The sequence below is a fragment of the Pseudonaja textilis genome, chromosome 16 (genome assembly GCF_049901715.1).
Source record: "Pseudonaja textilis isolate UNSWEBS1 chromosome 16, rPseTex1.2, whole genome shotgun sequence".
Lineage (NCBI taxonomy): Eukaryota > Metazoa > Chordata > Lepidosauria > Squamata > Elapidae > Pseudonaja > Pseudonaja textilis.
The window spans coordinates 5,475,256-5,489,545 of record NC_142005.1 but is presented as its reverse complement, the minus strand read 5'-3'; the positions used below and the strand labels follow the sequence as shown (position 1 = coordinate 5,489,545).

Genomic DNA, 14,290 nt, shown 5'->3' with positions numbered 1-14,290 from the left:
AACGGGCTGTTGTTACTTCGAACGGTCGCTAACCAAGTTGTTCATAAGTTGAGAACTACCTGTAATATTTCTCTGCCCACGTTCCCAAACTGGCTCCTGGCATCCTCTCCCTTGCCAGGAAAATCCATGCCACCGAGCCTTATCCTTCCCTTTTTCTCCTGCAAAGTTGGAAAAGGGTCACCTGGTCAGCTCAAGGACCACCCTAACCCTGCCAAAATTCCCACTACAAATCCCATCGCTTATTTAATGCCTCACTTACTTTTCTGTGGCGTAGCTTGTGTCAAGCAGGCGAGAAAGAGCAGTAAAAATATCTCCATTTTCTTCTCAGGTAAGGAAGAGCCAGCCAGAGGAATCTGCGTGTGCGTGCGTGTGTGTGCTTGTGTGCTTGTGTGTGTATATCCTGGTGTGCAACAAGGGAAAATCCCAATCCTCAGTCTTCCTCGGTCTGGAAATAGACAGACCCAAAGTCCTGCGGTTAATACTTTTCATGCTGGGTTAATAAGTAAGCGATGTGCCACGGATTGGGAAATTAAACCCCTGCTTTTTGCTTTTTTTAACCAAGCTCAGGATTAGAGGCTTGGAGGTGGGAAAACTGCAAGCAAACCAGGTAGGCCAGAATCAATATTGGCTTCTTTTGAAGTCAATTATTTTTCTGAGCAGGGAGGGAGTTAAGTAAGAGGGGATTTCGGCCAACTGCGTTGGGTAACTTGAGTTTCAACATAAAGGATCCATAACGGAGTTGAAACGTGCCGATCCGTCGTCGGGCAAAAATTACAAATAGAAACAGAAATAAAATAAAATGAACAAAATATGAAAATAATAATTACACATTACAAATATGTTAATGGAAAAATAAAACAAGAAACAAACTCTGAAGGAAGGCTCCAAGGGTATGTTTCTAGTCCTCTTGGAGGTCTCTTGTATTTTTTCTAGTCCTTCTGAACCTTTTCGTCCCCTTGAAGGTAGCTCCTGGCATGATTCTAGTCCAAGTATGTTTCTAGTCCACAGGTCGCTCTCTGTGGCAGCTTGTGCAGAAGAAGAGACGATTTACGACCAGAAAGCCGTATTCTCACAACACACACTACCTGGAGGAGTTGCTTTCTCTCCAAAAGGCCAAACTCGGTTAGTCTGATGTAGCTTTTCCATGGCTTAGCCCAGATCGCTGGCTTCTTGAACCGAATCATGGTCCGAATACCCATATTCAGCAAGTTGTGGTATGTGTTCTGAGCTAGACTACCCAAAAATCATGAAGCCTTTTTCTCCATTTCTCCCTTTTGGGGAAATATAATATTCTGCCTTTTTAAAAAAAAATATTTCCCAAAATACTTCACTCTTCTGGAGGGGGGGGGCTTCCCACACAGCCAAGATTATTTCCCGGTGATGAGCATCCAAAACCTGGAGGCGTCTGGGCTGCGGATGTCACCATTTGAAAGGTTTAGCCTAAGCAGGGGGTTGGACTAGAAGACCTCCCAAGGTCCCTTCCAACTCTGTTATTCTATTCTATATTCTATTCTATTCTCTCCTATATTTTCTCTTATTGTATATTCTATTCTATTCTCTCCTATTTTATTTTATTCTATTCTACTCTCTCCTATACTCTATTCTATTCCTTATTCTATTCTAATTTTAATTCTGATTCTAATTCCATTCCATTCTATATTCTAGTCTATTCTCTCCTATACTCTAGTCTATTCTATTCCTTATTCTATTATTTCTATAAAACTGACTGTTTCCTAGTATGATTTGATTGCTTGTTGTACCCTATGACTAACATTAAGTGTCGTACCTTATGATTCTCAACTCCTGACGAATGTCTCTTTTCTTTTATGTACACTGAGAGCATTTGCATCAAAGACAAATTCCTTGTGTGTCCAATCACACTTGGCCAATAAAGAATCCTATTCTATTCTATTCTATTCTATTCCATTCCATTCCATTCCATTCCATTCCACTCTATATTCTATTCTATTCTATTCTATTCCTTATTCTATTATAATTCTAATTCTATTCTAATTGTAATTCTATTCCATTCTATATTCTATTCTATTGTCTCCTATTCTCTCCTATATTCTATTTATTCTATTCTATTCTACTGTATTCCATTCCATTCTATTCTCTCCTACTGTCTCCTATTCTATATTCTATTCTGTATTCTATTCTATTCTCTCCTATATTCTATTCCATTCCATTCCATTCCATTCTATTCTATTCTATTCTATTCTATTCTATTCTATTCTATTCCGAGCATTTCCGCGGGTGGGAAAGTTGAGAGTTTGACGACGGTCCCTCCCTCGTTTTTTCCCGCTTTTCGGGAGAGGGAGAGCGGCGTTTAGAGACGCTCCCATCGGGGTTGTCTGCCCGCTGCTGGAGGAGCCGCGTTCGACACGTGGGAATTCCCGGCCGGCTGGTTCCGGGGCAAAGCCAAGCACGTGGGAACGGGGCGCCGGCACCTCCTCCCTGACTTTATCGCAGGTAGATGGGGCTGGGTTGAGTGGAGTCCAGAGGGCAACGGCCGCTGTTTGTGTGCAGGCTTGGAAAGCCCGGGAGGGGAGCAACGAGGGGGGGGCGTGAAAAGGGTGCGTGTAAATCTTGCAAATGGGGGTGAAGGGTGGGACCCACGGCCCTTCCCGGGTCAGGGAGGGTCGTTTGGAGGAGGTGCGTTCCCAGAACAGCCCCCAGGTCAGCCGGGGAGGGACACGCACCCTCTTCCTCCTCCTCCTCCTCCCCCCGCTGGCGTTTATTTTTAGGCAGTTTTGCAAGGCCGAAGCTGCAAAAAAAAAAAAAGGTTATATTTTCCTGCAATTGCTGTGGTCGGCCATAAGGGGGCGGAACAATGCCAAAAATGCATTCTTTCTTTCTTTCTTTCTTTCTTTCTTTCTTTCTTTCTTTCTTTCTTTCTTTTCTTTTTTCCTTTTTTTCCTTTTCTTGTTCTTTCCTTCCTTCTCTCCCTTCCTTTTCCTTCCTTCCCTCCCTCCCTCCCTCCTTTCTTTTTCATTCTAACATTTATATCACTTCATTCTTCAGGTGAGGAGTACCGGCAGAACCTAGGTATCCATCTATGCAGGATACTTTAGTTTAAATTATTGTACCCAGCAGAGGTTAGACTTGATGGCCTCATGGATTCCTTATTGCTTCATACTTTCTTTCATCATCTTTGTCTCTCCCTCCTCCATCTCTCTCTCTTTCATTCTGTTCCATTCCTATTCTTCTGTTCTCCCTGTGGACTTCAACTCCCAGAATTCCCCAGACAGCATCCTTTAAGATGGGTGGACTTCAGCTTCCAGAGCACGTTGGCTGGGGAATTCTGGGAGTTGGAGTCCACCTTTCTTAAAGTTGCCAAGGTTTAGAAACACTCTCATACAATTTCTTTCTTTCTTTCTTTCTTTCTTTCTTTCTTTCTTTCTTTCTTTCTTTCTTTCTTTTTCTTTCGGTCATCTTCTCTCTCTTTCTTTCTGTCTTGTCTGTCTGTCTCCCTATCTCTCTTTCTCTTTCTCTCTCTCTGTCTCTCCCTATCTCTTTCTTTCTTTCTTTCTGTCTCCCTCCCTCCCTCTCTTTCTTTCTTTCTGTCTGTCTCCCTATCTCTTTCTCGCTCTCTGTCTCTCCCTATCTCTCTCTTTCTTTCTGTCTCCCTCTTTCTTTCTTTCTTTCTTTCTTTCTTTCTGTCTTCTGTCTGTCTGTCTCCTATCTGTCTGTCTCCCTTCTGTGTTGTCTCTCTCTCTGTCTCTCCTCTCTCTCTTTCTTTCTTTCTTTCTTTCTTTCTTTCTTTCTTTCTTTCTTTCTTTCTTTCTGTCTCCTATCTCTCTTCTCTCCCTCTCTCTCTCTTCTTCTTCCTTCCTTCCTTCCTTCCTCCTTCCCTTCCTTCCTTCCTTCCTTCCTTCCTTCCTTCCTTCCTTCCTTTCCAGTGCACCCAGCCATAATTCCATTCTTCTTCTCTGCCCTGGCAGGAGCCATGGCGTCAGCGCTGCCCCCCCAATTTCTCTTGGGTGGTCTCAGGCCTCTTGGCTGGCCTGGCCATGCCCCGCCTCCCTGCTCACTACCAATACATGCACGACCACGGGATCCGGCACCTGGTATCGCTAACCGAGCGAAGCCCGCCTTACCACGACAGCTGCCCGGGCATCCAAGTGCACCGTCTGCGCATTGCTGATTTCTGCTCCCCCTCGACCGAACAGATCCAGCGGTTTCTGCAGATTGTGGAAGACGCCAACGCCAAGGGGGAGGTAAGGGGGTTTCCGTGGTCGCGGGGATGCCCACTCATTATGGGCCGGTCACCCCCTCTGCGAGGTAGGCCAGTCCAAGAAACGGACAGGGCCAAGATTTCTAAGAATGTTACAGTGTTTCTCAACTGGTTAATTTTAAGATTGACTTTAGCAGATGAGTGGACTCCAACTCCCAGAATCCCAGAATCCCCAACCAGCATGCTTTAAGATGGGTGGACTCCCAGCTCCAGCCCAGAATGCTTTAAATGGGTGGACCCCCAGATCCCAGCCAGCATGCTTTAAGATGGGTGGACTCCAGCTCCCAGAATCCCCAGTCAGCATGCTTTAAGATGGGTGGACTCCAACTCCCAGAATCCCCCAGTCAGCATGCTTTAAGATGGGTGGACTCCAACTCCCAGAATCCCCCAACCAGCATGCTTTAAGATGGGTGGACTCCAACTCCCAGAATCCCCCAGTCAGCATGCTTTAAAATGGGTGGACTCCAACTCCCAGACTAAGAGCCACACTGACTAGGGAATTCTGGGAATTGAAGTCCACCTTTAGGGTTAAAAAAATCACAGTACAGGTAGTCCCCGACTTACGACGATTCATTTAGTGACCGGATTTATATTCATTTTTATTTTATTTTTTGCACCGTTTTTGCCTTTGTTTCCCTTTGCTTTCTTTTCCTCTTGATATCTGTTTGCCTTCATTTTTATCTTCTTTTTTTTTAAAAAAAAAAAGTTTTTAATGACAATAACCCTGAAAAACCAACCGAAGGAAATAACCCCTGGTGCGTGCTTTCTTTTTTCCTTCCGCCAGGCGGTGGCCGTTCACTGTTTGCTGGGCTTCGGACGGACGGGAACCATGTTGGCCTGTTACCTTGCCAAGACCCACAAAATCACCGGGGTGGACGCCATCCAAAAAATCCGTCAGCTGCGGCCGGGCTCCATCGAGACTTACGACCAAGAGAAAGCCGTTGTCCAGTTCTACCAGCATACAAAGTAGCCGCAGGAAAGGATGAGACTCGCCCGTGAGAAAAAAAGAACACAACGATTGTGTCTCTTTCGGCTCCTTTCTGGGGAGGGGGGAGGGGCAAAACAATAAACAGGCTGGGTTTAGAGAGTGGATCAGGAGGGATCCAGTCCGACTGGAGTCCCAGACACAACAACGTGTACAATGCAAAGTCCCTTTATTGCAGAAGTCTCCAAACTTGGCCACTTTAAGACTTCCAGACTTCTCCAGCCAGCTTTGCAGATATTCTGGATCTGTTTTGCTGGGAGGGAGGGGATTTTAGTTGTTTTAAGGCCGGCATCCTCAAACTAGGCAACTGTGATGACCCAAAGGGGCGTGGCGCAAAAACAACAAAGTCACAAAAATGGCTAAAGTCCCTTTCATTCCTCCAACTTGGCCCCCAATGTCCAGTTATCATCGGCTGGAGAAAAAAAAAATCTCTCCCAAGAACCGTTTTCAAAGGGAAGAAATTCCTTCCGAACTCAACGTACATCTAAATTACAAATAAAAACTAACACCAACCGCACTACAGCAATTTACGAGACAGGGCAGGATAAGGGGTTGAAGACGTTCAGAACTCAGATAAGACTTGACAAACCCAGAATAATTTCATGCTTTGCTTCCAGTAACTTTGCCGTGCGCAGTTTGTCCTTTTAAACAATCTTCCCAGCTGCAGCCAACGAAGGGGATCAGGGCCCTTTCCTCCCCCGTAAACCATGCAACTCACGTTGCTCCCTTCTCTGTTCCTCCCTGTGCGCCCTAGGATGAAGAGGGGATGGCCCTGGACTGTGCCCTTCCCCAATTTCCTCCACAGCCACCGGAGCCACACTCCCACTCCCTGTCAGCTGTTCCACGTCTGCCTTGGAATCCAACTCCAACAGGGGCGTGGCAGCAACTTTAAGACTCATGGATTTTAATTCCCAGAATGCTGGCTGGAGAATTCTGGGAGTTGAAGTCCACAAGTCTTAAAGTTGCCAAGTTTGGAGACCTCTGCTTTATTCAATCCGTTGGTTCTTTCCGAGTTAGCTGAAGTTAAACTTTTTCAAGAGTGAAGCATTCGGATCTCTGGTGCCCTTTTGCAAAAAAAATTACAAACTCCTTCCCACAGTTGAAAAAAAGAGCCATCTTCTTCGTGAACCAGTTGTGTCTTTGGATGGAGGAAAAGGCAAATATTAGTGGAGGAAATATTCAAGACCGTTCACGCCGAGAAAATCCTGGATTTTAAGGTTTGGAATCTCGAGTTTCAGGGAGGAGGAAGTTTCTGGTTAAGGACAGCCTTGACAATAAAGAAGCCATCCTAATTTTTTTTAAAAACACCAGGTGGTACTTCTGCCTGCCAGCTTATTTTGTTTATTTGCAGGTTGTGATGTCCCAGGGTGGGATACAAAACAAATACAGTTACAAAAACCCTGTGAAGCCCCTTTTATTCCTTCACTTTGCTTCCAAGCTCCGAACATCCTTGATGGAAGACAAAAAAACTCCCACACAAACAGTTATAAGAAGAAGGAACACAAACCAGGCAAGATAAGGGCTGGAGGACGTCCACAGATATCAGAACACACACTGGGAAGGATGCCAAACTCAGAGAGGAACCATAAACCAGAGATATTTCCATGCTTTGTTTCCAGCACTGGCCCATACGCATGTCCGTCCTCTATCCAGTTGTCACAGCTGCAGCCCATGAAGAGGATCAAGGCCCTCTCCTCCCCAGTAGACCACGTCTCTCCCTGATCCTCTCCTCCCTGCGTGCCCTAGGATGGAGAGGGGACGGGCCTGGGTCCTCCTCTGACTGCCCAGCCGGCCTCTGCCCTTCCCCAGCCTCCTCCCCAACCTCCGGAGCCACACTTCCACTCCCTGTCGGCTGTTCCTCCTCTCCCTCATGTCTCCACCAGGGGCATGACAGGTTGTCCTTGATTTACGACCGTAATGTGGCTCGTGAGTCGTTAAGCAGGTCACATGATCAATTTTGTGACCTCTTTTGCGGCAGTTGTTAAACACACTGGTGGTTAAATGAACAAGGAGGTCATTCAATGAATCTGTTTTATCCAATTTGTTTACAACGGCCCTGACTTGGCAGTTTTTCAACTTTTGTGACGATTCTGTGCAGCAGTTTTGCTCCTGGGATCGAAATCCAGACGTTTGGGCAACTGACTTGTGTTTTATGATGGTCCCAGCATTCCGGGGGTCCTGTGATCCCCCTTTTGTGACCTGACAATGGGAAGCCAGGTTCACTTAACGACCGTGTGGCTAACTTAACACCTGCAGGGATTCACTTCGCAACCGTAGCAAAGAAGGTTGTAAAACGGGGCAGAAAGGAGAGAGAATTGGAAGGGGAAGAAGAAAGGAGGGAAGGAAGGAAGCAGAATTGGATAAGGGGAGGGAGAAAGGGTGGGCGACTGGGAGATTGGAGGGAGGGAGAGAAAAAGGGAAGGAAGACAAGGAAAAGAAAAAAAGGAAGGAAGGAAGAATTGGAGAAGGGGAGAGGGAGCGAAAGAAGGAAGGAGAGAATTGGAAGGGAGGAAGGAAGGAGAATTGGATAAGGGGAGGGAGAGAAGGAAGAATTGGAAGGGGGAGGGAGGAGGGATGGGAAATTGGGGAGGGAGAAAGAAAAACAAGGAAGGAAAAGAAAAAAGGAAGGAAGGAGAATTGGAGAAGGAAGGAAGGAGAATTGGAGAAGGGGAGGAAGAGAAGGAAGGAAGAATTGGAAGGGGAACGGAGGGAGGGTGGAGGGTGGGAAATTGGGGAGGGAGAGTAAAACAAGGAAAAGAAAAAGGAAGGAAGGAGAATTGGAGAAGGAAGGAAGGAGAATTGGAGAAGGGAGAGGGGGAAGGAAGGAAGGAGGAAGAGGGAGGAAAGGAAGGAAGGGAAAATAGAGAAGGGAAGAAGGAAGAGAGGGTGGATGGATAGGAGATTGGGAAGGGAGGGAGAGAAGGAAGGAAGGGAAGGGAAGACGATAAAAGGAAGGGAAAAGGAAGAAGGGAAGAAAGGAAACAAAAGGGGAAAGAAAGAAGGAAAGAAAGGCAATTCATTTTTTAAAAAAGTGTGAATCATCTTAGGCCCTGTTTGGGCCCAGCAGGGATCAAGTACCAGCAGGTCCCCCGCAGTGCAGCCTCTCCGGGGAGGGATCCCGGATTATCTTAAAAGCCCCCTTCAAGCCGTATCTTGTTTCCGCCTCTCCAAGGTGGTGATTATAAAAGGAGGGAGGAGGAAGGAGGGATAATCTCTTTTGGGATACCCACAGCCCATGAATGTTGGCTTCCTGCCTCGGGAGGTTGGGGAGCCCCCCCAAAAAAAAACCCCACAGGAAACAGGTCTGGGTGGAATTTAGAAAGCAACAGGTGTGGTATTAAATGACTTCATTGTATGGTTCCTGGCATTCGGTCACGGTGCATCGGAGCATTATCGCGGCCGATCTCTGGGAAGGAAGAGAAAAGAGAGAGAGAGAGAGAAGGAAGAAAAGGAAAAGGAGACAGACAGGAAAGAAAGGAAAGGAGAGAGAGAGGGAGGGAGACAAAAAAAGAAAGAAAGAAAAAGAAAGAAAGAAAGAAAAAGGAAGGAAGGAATGATGGAAGGAAGAATGGAGGGAGGAAAAAGGAAGGGGAAGGGAGGAAGAGTGGGGGAAAAGGAGGGGTGGAAGGAAGGAAAAAGGAAGGAAAGAAAGAAAAAGAAAAAAGGAAGGAAGAAGGAGGGAACGATGGAAGAAGTGAGGGAGGAGAAAAGGAGGGGGAGGAAGGAAGGAAAAGAAGGAAGGAAGGAAGAGGAGAAAAGGGGGACTGAAAGAACTGCAACGTCAAGAAAATTGTGTAGTTTTGCCCCCAAATGAAAGGGTTCAACCCCCAGAATTCCCCAGCCGACCCTGCTTTAAGCTGCTGGTGATACTTTTTCATTTATGTATTGATTTATTTGTTTCATTTATACTTTGCGCATTTTACAAAACACACCCCACTTCAATTAGCGCAGAGTTTTGCAACCGTAGCCATTTCCAAGTTTGGGGGAACCCTGGGAATTCCTGTCATTAAAGTTGAGAAAAACTCTGATTTAACGGAACCACTCCAGAGTGTCTGCCCCAACCACACCTGTGTGGGGAAAACAAAACTACATATCCCAGACACCTTTGCGACATAAATCCCTTTTTCCCCCCCTTACCAAGACACGCCCCCTCCCTTTCCATCTCCCCTTTTAAAGCACCCAGGTCCTACCTTTGCCTGCCGGCCATTGGTCCATTTGGAAGGCGCAAGGAGCGCTTTCGGGCACGCGATTGGCCGTTGCCCCGGGCAACCAAGAGGCGGTGGTGGGAGGGAGGGAGGGGGGGCAGCAGAGCAAAGCCCCCGCCCCTCCATTGTGTGGGAAGTTTCCTCGGACAGGCGCTCCGGGACGGAGTTGGGTTTCTGGAACCGGAGAAAGCGAAATCGCTCCGAATCCGGGACTCGCGGATCAGATGCAAAAAAAGTGGGGGGAAGAGGGGTTGGATTTGCGCTTCGGGGCAGCCGCGGAGTAAATTTTAGCACGGGGCGAAGGGGGAGAAGAGCTCAGCGGCCGGTCGCCCGCGGGCGCCGCGTTGCAAAGCTCACGGGCGCGCCAAGTTAGCCCACCGGCGCTGCAGAGCTTGTTGAATGGCGACGGGAGCTGCGGGCAGGTGGCTGGCCGGACCGGACCGAGAGCCCTGGCCGGGAGTGGGCATCTCCCGGCGGAGGCAAACAGGTAAGAATCCCGGACGGTCCGGTTCTTCCCCACCCACCCACCCACCAGCAGCCTTACGATCCTGATCCCGGGCCCGTCGTGGGAACCAGACCCGTGCAAAAACCGTGCGCTTTCTTTGCAGCGGGTGGACGGGAGCTTCGTGGGAACCAGACCCGTGCAAAACCCGGTTATGCAAGGAAACTCGCGGGTTAGCGTGACCTCCGTGCGCGTGTGTGTGTGTGTGTGTGGCATAACGTGGGTTTTGAACCCGTGCGGGGCTAAACCCGGGTTTAAGCGGCGCGTCCCACCGAGGATTAGTGGGGGAGGGAGAAAGAGAGAGCGAGAGACGGAAAGAAAGCAGCTCCGAGGTTTTTCCGGCGGCTTGGAGAAGAATCCGCCTCACTGAGGACCAGTCTCTTGAAAGGCATCCCTGGGTCCAGGAAGCGCGCTGGCCGCTTAAGCCCGGACTCCTGGGGTGGGTGGATTTCTCACTGAGCGCTATCGAGGAGAGAGGCGGGGAAGGTAGCCACGAGAGACATCGGGAATATCCAACAACTCCGTTCACACAAACACAGGGAACCCGGTTTCTCCACTCCCTTTACGTTCTGCAGCCTGTTTGTTTCCTTCTTGTTCACTTTTACGTTTGTTACTAAATGTACCCGCCGCCCGTCTCGCTAGACAGAGAGACTTTGAACTGCTGACTGGCCTGTAAAATCATCATAAATAGAAAAGCATTTAGCCTCCGAGGGGGCTGCCTTTACAGAAGCCCTGCGAACAAATCCGATTTATTATTACCTGGTGCCCAATTTGGCACATCTTGTGCCAAACAGGTCGTGTGAATTGGCCCCTCCAGAATTCTCCTATTTTCCTCCTCCTGAGGTCTCCCAGAAACCCTAAACTACCATTCTCCTTCTTCCTTCCAGCTCCAGCCAGTCTGACTTGCCAGGTTTAAAAACTCCCAGAAAAGAGAGGAATGGAAAGGAGGAAAAAAAAATCCTGATTTTGGGGGACTATTGTTTTGCAAAGCAAAACTTAATACTTTTTCCCCCACCCTCCCGCATTTGGAAATTGACCCAAGGAAGCGGAAGTTGGCACACCTTCTTTTAATTTGAAAAGAAAAAGTGAAATTATACCCTCCCGAAAGGATGGCTTGGCAAGGGGCCAAGGAGGAACAGAATTATATTGTATTTTGTGGGCAAGGGGCTGAGATCTCCCCTTGTCAGGGCCTGTTGGAGATCCCCTTTAAAAGTGGGGTGAATTCTGTAGAGAATAAAATCACTTCGTTGAATCACTTGGTTGAGTTTGGGCAGCTATAGAAATTGGATAAACAAAATAAAGTGTTCCCCTCTTCTTTGCACCTAAGTCTTATTTTCCCTTTTTGTCCTTTTAACCAAGTTAACTGGTTAAAAAAAATGAAGACGCAGAGAAGGGGGAAAAAAATGACTAAATAAAGTTTTTAGTTGGACGCTGCGTTTTTACTAAATCAAGTTGGATTTAATGGATGTCGGTGGGTTTATTTTACAGCCGCGGGAGTAAATTCTCTTCTGAAAAAGAAGTCCTTTTTTTTTTCTTTTGAAAAATTGCCCATATCTGTTCTTTGTAAGCCTGTTGTGGAATAACTAAAATATCAGACTCATCTTCCAAAAGAGAATTTGCTTTAATTGCTAAAAAATTGCATGGGAAAATTGACCATCAGCAGCAGCAAATAATTCAAATTTAATATACAAAATTTGCAAATATTATTAATTTAATATACAAAACCCAAGGGCACCTTTTTTTTTTAGCAGGTTGTGAAATTAGCACACTAAAATTAGCACTCGTTCTAGTTGTAAAGGCTGCTGGGAGGATGGTCCTTGAGAATAAGTTAAAAAAAAAAAGTGGGTGAGAAAACACTGGCAAAATTTGCAAATTTATTTACCTGCTAAGTTTGCATCTGAAGCCAGTCACTCGTAGCTCAGACTACCCTACCTTGCAGGGTTCTTATGAGGATAAAAAAGAGACATCTAGGACCGTTTCCCAGGTTAAGCTGCTTACAGAGAGGCCTGTCCAGTTTTACAGAAGGATTTATTTACGCTAATTTTCAAGCTGGGAGCAAGCCTATTATTGGATACTCAGCTCTGCCAGTTTAATCTGAATTTTCCTGCCTTTTCTCTTAAAGGAATATCTTTTTTAAAAAAAATTGGGAATAAAATCTCTCCCAGTTGCTGCTGAAGTTTTGCATTTTTCCTACTGGGCAAAATGCAGAGAGGGCCAAATCCTTTGATGTGTGTGTGTGTGTGTGTGTGTGTGTGTGTGTGTATATGCAGAGGTCAAAGAAGTGGAATTATCTCCTGTTTTTAATGGAGCTGAATTGCAGGCAAGAGGGAGAAAATAGCCCCGTGACTGGCTTGTTTTTCTAAACTTTAATGCAGCCAGTGATAGAGGCTGGACCAGTTTTGCAGAAAGAAGGAAATTCATGGGGTTGACGATGGGTTGTTGTTGGGTTTTTTAAAAAAAACAGAAATGGAGCTGGAAGTAAAATTTAATTCAAACTGCCGTTACCCAAAAGCAAAAAAAAAAAGGTTTCTAAGACAGGAAAAAAAAGTAGGTAAAAAAATCACATGGGAACGAAATAAAATGAAATGGGGGGGGGGCATTAAATCTCTGTTTATGTTCAAGCACGTAACGTTGGGTCCTGTTAACCAGGTTAGTTCCAAACTCGTGGCTGCCATTCCACACGGTGCCCAAGTTTTGCTAGATTTGATCTGGGGTTTTTTTGTCTGGTGAATTGTCGCGTTGATTGAGATCAATTTGAGTGAATTTAGTTTTCAATCAAATTTGTACGGCAGCCTCTTTTACAAAAAGCAACTTTCCCTGACTGGCATTTTTTAAAAAAAAAAAACATCAAAAATCACAACATCGACTATGTTAAAATACAAATATAACTGTCAAATGGAGCCTGCCTTCTATGGTCATAAATTGGGAACAACTGACCAGCCTGATTTTATGACTTTTTTTTTTCTTTTTGCAGTGGTTGTTAAATGAAACTATTGATTGTTATGGGATGTTTTTGTCAGAAAACAGAAGTAAATTTTCCGGTCAAAAAGCTGTAAATTGCGGTCACTGTTGTCGTACGTCAAACACCATAAATGTGGTTACGGGACCGCAGGGTAGGCCCAACCTTCAGAACTGAGTTGTAAATGCGGTGGGTTTTATTTGGGAGGGGGGGGTCATAAGCTCAAATAGTCATAAGTTAAGGACTAGTAGATTTAACAAATCTGTAATTCAGTGTAAGGTGCAGAAAACAGTTTTGGAATACAGTTAATCCAACTTTGTCCAACCTTGGCAACTTTTAAGGCTTGTGGACATCGATTCCCAGAATTCCCCATGCTGGCTGGGGAATTCTGGGAGTTGAAGTCCCCAGGTCTTAAAAGTTGCCAAGGTTGGGCATTCTTGGGGTTTAAGCCATTGTAGGAATATGGCCAAAGGATAGAAGCCTGTTTGAACAGTGAAAATAGTTTAAATTTTAAAGCGTCTTTCCAAAACAAGGCAAAATAGCTATTTTAATTTGCCTGTACTGGGTTTTCTTTGGAACTAAAATCAGTTGACGAAAGTTTTAAAAAGAGAGACGCCAACCTCCAGAAAGCCCTTTTTTGTAGAAGACTCTCAATTTATTCCCCTTTTCTTTCCTTTCGCAAACTTTGCTCCACCAGGTCAATGCTGAAGGACGCATTTCCCACCGAAAATGCTCCAGGATTTCCACGGACAGATTGGCGGGAGATGAAAAACGGGGCTCGGGTGCGAGGAGACACCCCAACCTGCATTTTGCAGGCATCTCTGGAAGGCTGCGTTGAAAACCCAGCGGCCTGGCGCACGAGGACGGTGTGATTGCGGGTCACTCCCCGAATACTCAGTGCTGGGTGGGGGAAGTCTTGGTACAGCGGTCGTCCTGCACAGCGTTTGGCCTGGGTAGCTGTGCTATGAATTGGTGGCTGAGGCTTGCTTGCCTTACCCTGGTCTGCAGCAGCCTTGCTGAAGGTAAGCTGGTTTCCTAGACAGGAGCGGGCTGGGGTTTCACACAGGGACCCCGGCCAAAATGGAGAACAAAGTTGCGGTCAAACCAGGTGTGGGGGTTCAAAAATCCCAGCAACGGGTTGGCTGCCTGGTTGCTGGGTGGGCGTGGCCTACTGGAACTTCTGGGAGGGCCATTTTTCTCCTTCCCCGGAGTCCGGAGGCTTCCCTCAGGCCTCTGGGAGGATGAAAACGGCCTCCCCCGGGCTCCGGAAGCCAGAAATGGACCTGTTTCTTGACCTCTGGAAAGTCCGTTTTTCCCCCTCCCAGATCCTCCGCGCAGACCCTGTACTTACCTGCATCTTACCTGCATTGAAAATGAGGGGCGGGGTGGGAGGGGCCAGCCA

General features: G+C 46.6%; 3 protein-coding genes across 6 annotated transcripts in view; 2 read left to right on the top strand and 1 right to left on the bottom strand.

Moving 5' to 3' along the window:
* The window catches only part of LOC113446674 (mucosal pentraxin-like), a 1,697-nt gene extending 1,161 nt beyond the window's left edge, over positions 1-536 (bottom strand). Inside the window, exons 1-2 of one of the 2 annotated variants that reach the window (XM_087913701.1) lie at positions 260-536; positions 60-158 (exon numbers count right to left, since the gene is read on the bottom strand). In XM_087913701.1, the coding sequence (XP_087769827.1) occupies positions 60-158; positions 260-317 (157 nt within the window). In that variant the 5' untranslated portion in view covers positions 318-536. The remainder of the gene's footprint in view (positions 1-59; positions 159-259) is intronic. The other variant, XM_026716422.2, reaches the window with a different exon arrangement.
* Positions 537-2,308: 1,772 nt separating this feature from the next.
* On the top strand, positions 2,309-6,515 carry DUSP23 (dual specificity phosphatase 23). Its single transcript, XM_087913708.1, has 3 exons — positions 2,309-2,472; positions 3,945-4,220; positions 5,022-6,515. Exons 2-3 carry the CDS (start codon positions 4,014-4,016, stop codon positions 5,205-5,207), a joined length of 393 nt encoding a protein of 130 aa, XP_087769834.1. The 5' UTR covers positions 2,309-2,472; positions 3,945-4,013; the 3' UTR covers positions 5,208-6,515.
* Positions 6,516-9,377: 2,862 nt separating this feature from the next.
* Positions 9,378-14,290, top strand: part of IGSF9 (immunoglobulin superfamily member 9) — a 35,443-nt gene continuing 30,530 nt past the window's right edge. For 2 of the 3 annotated variants that reach the window (XM_087913643.1, XM_087913640.1), the window contains exons 1-2: positions 9,378-9,914; positions 13,586-13,910. In XM_087913643.1, the coding sequence (XP_087769769.1) occupies positions 13,853-13,910 (58 nt within the window). In that variant the 5' untranslated portion in view covers positions 9,378-9,914; positions 13,586-13,852. Of the gene's footprint in view, positions 9,915-10,035; positions 10,102-13,585; positions 13,911-14,290 lie in introns of all 3 variants that reach the window. The other variant, XM_087913642.1, reaches the window with a different exon arrangement.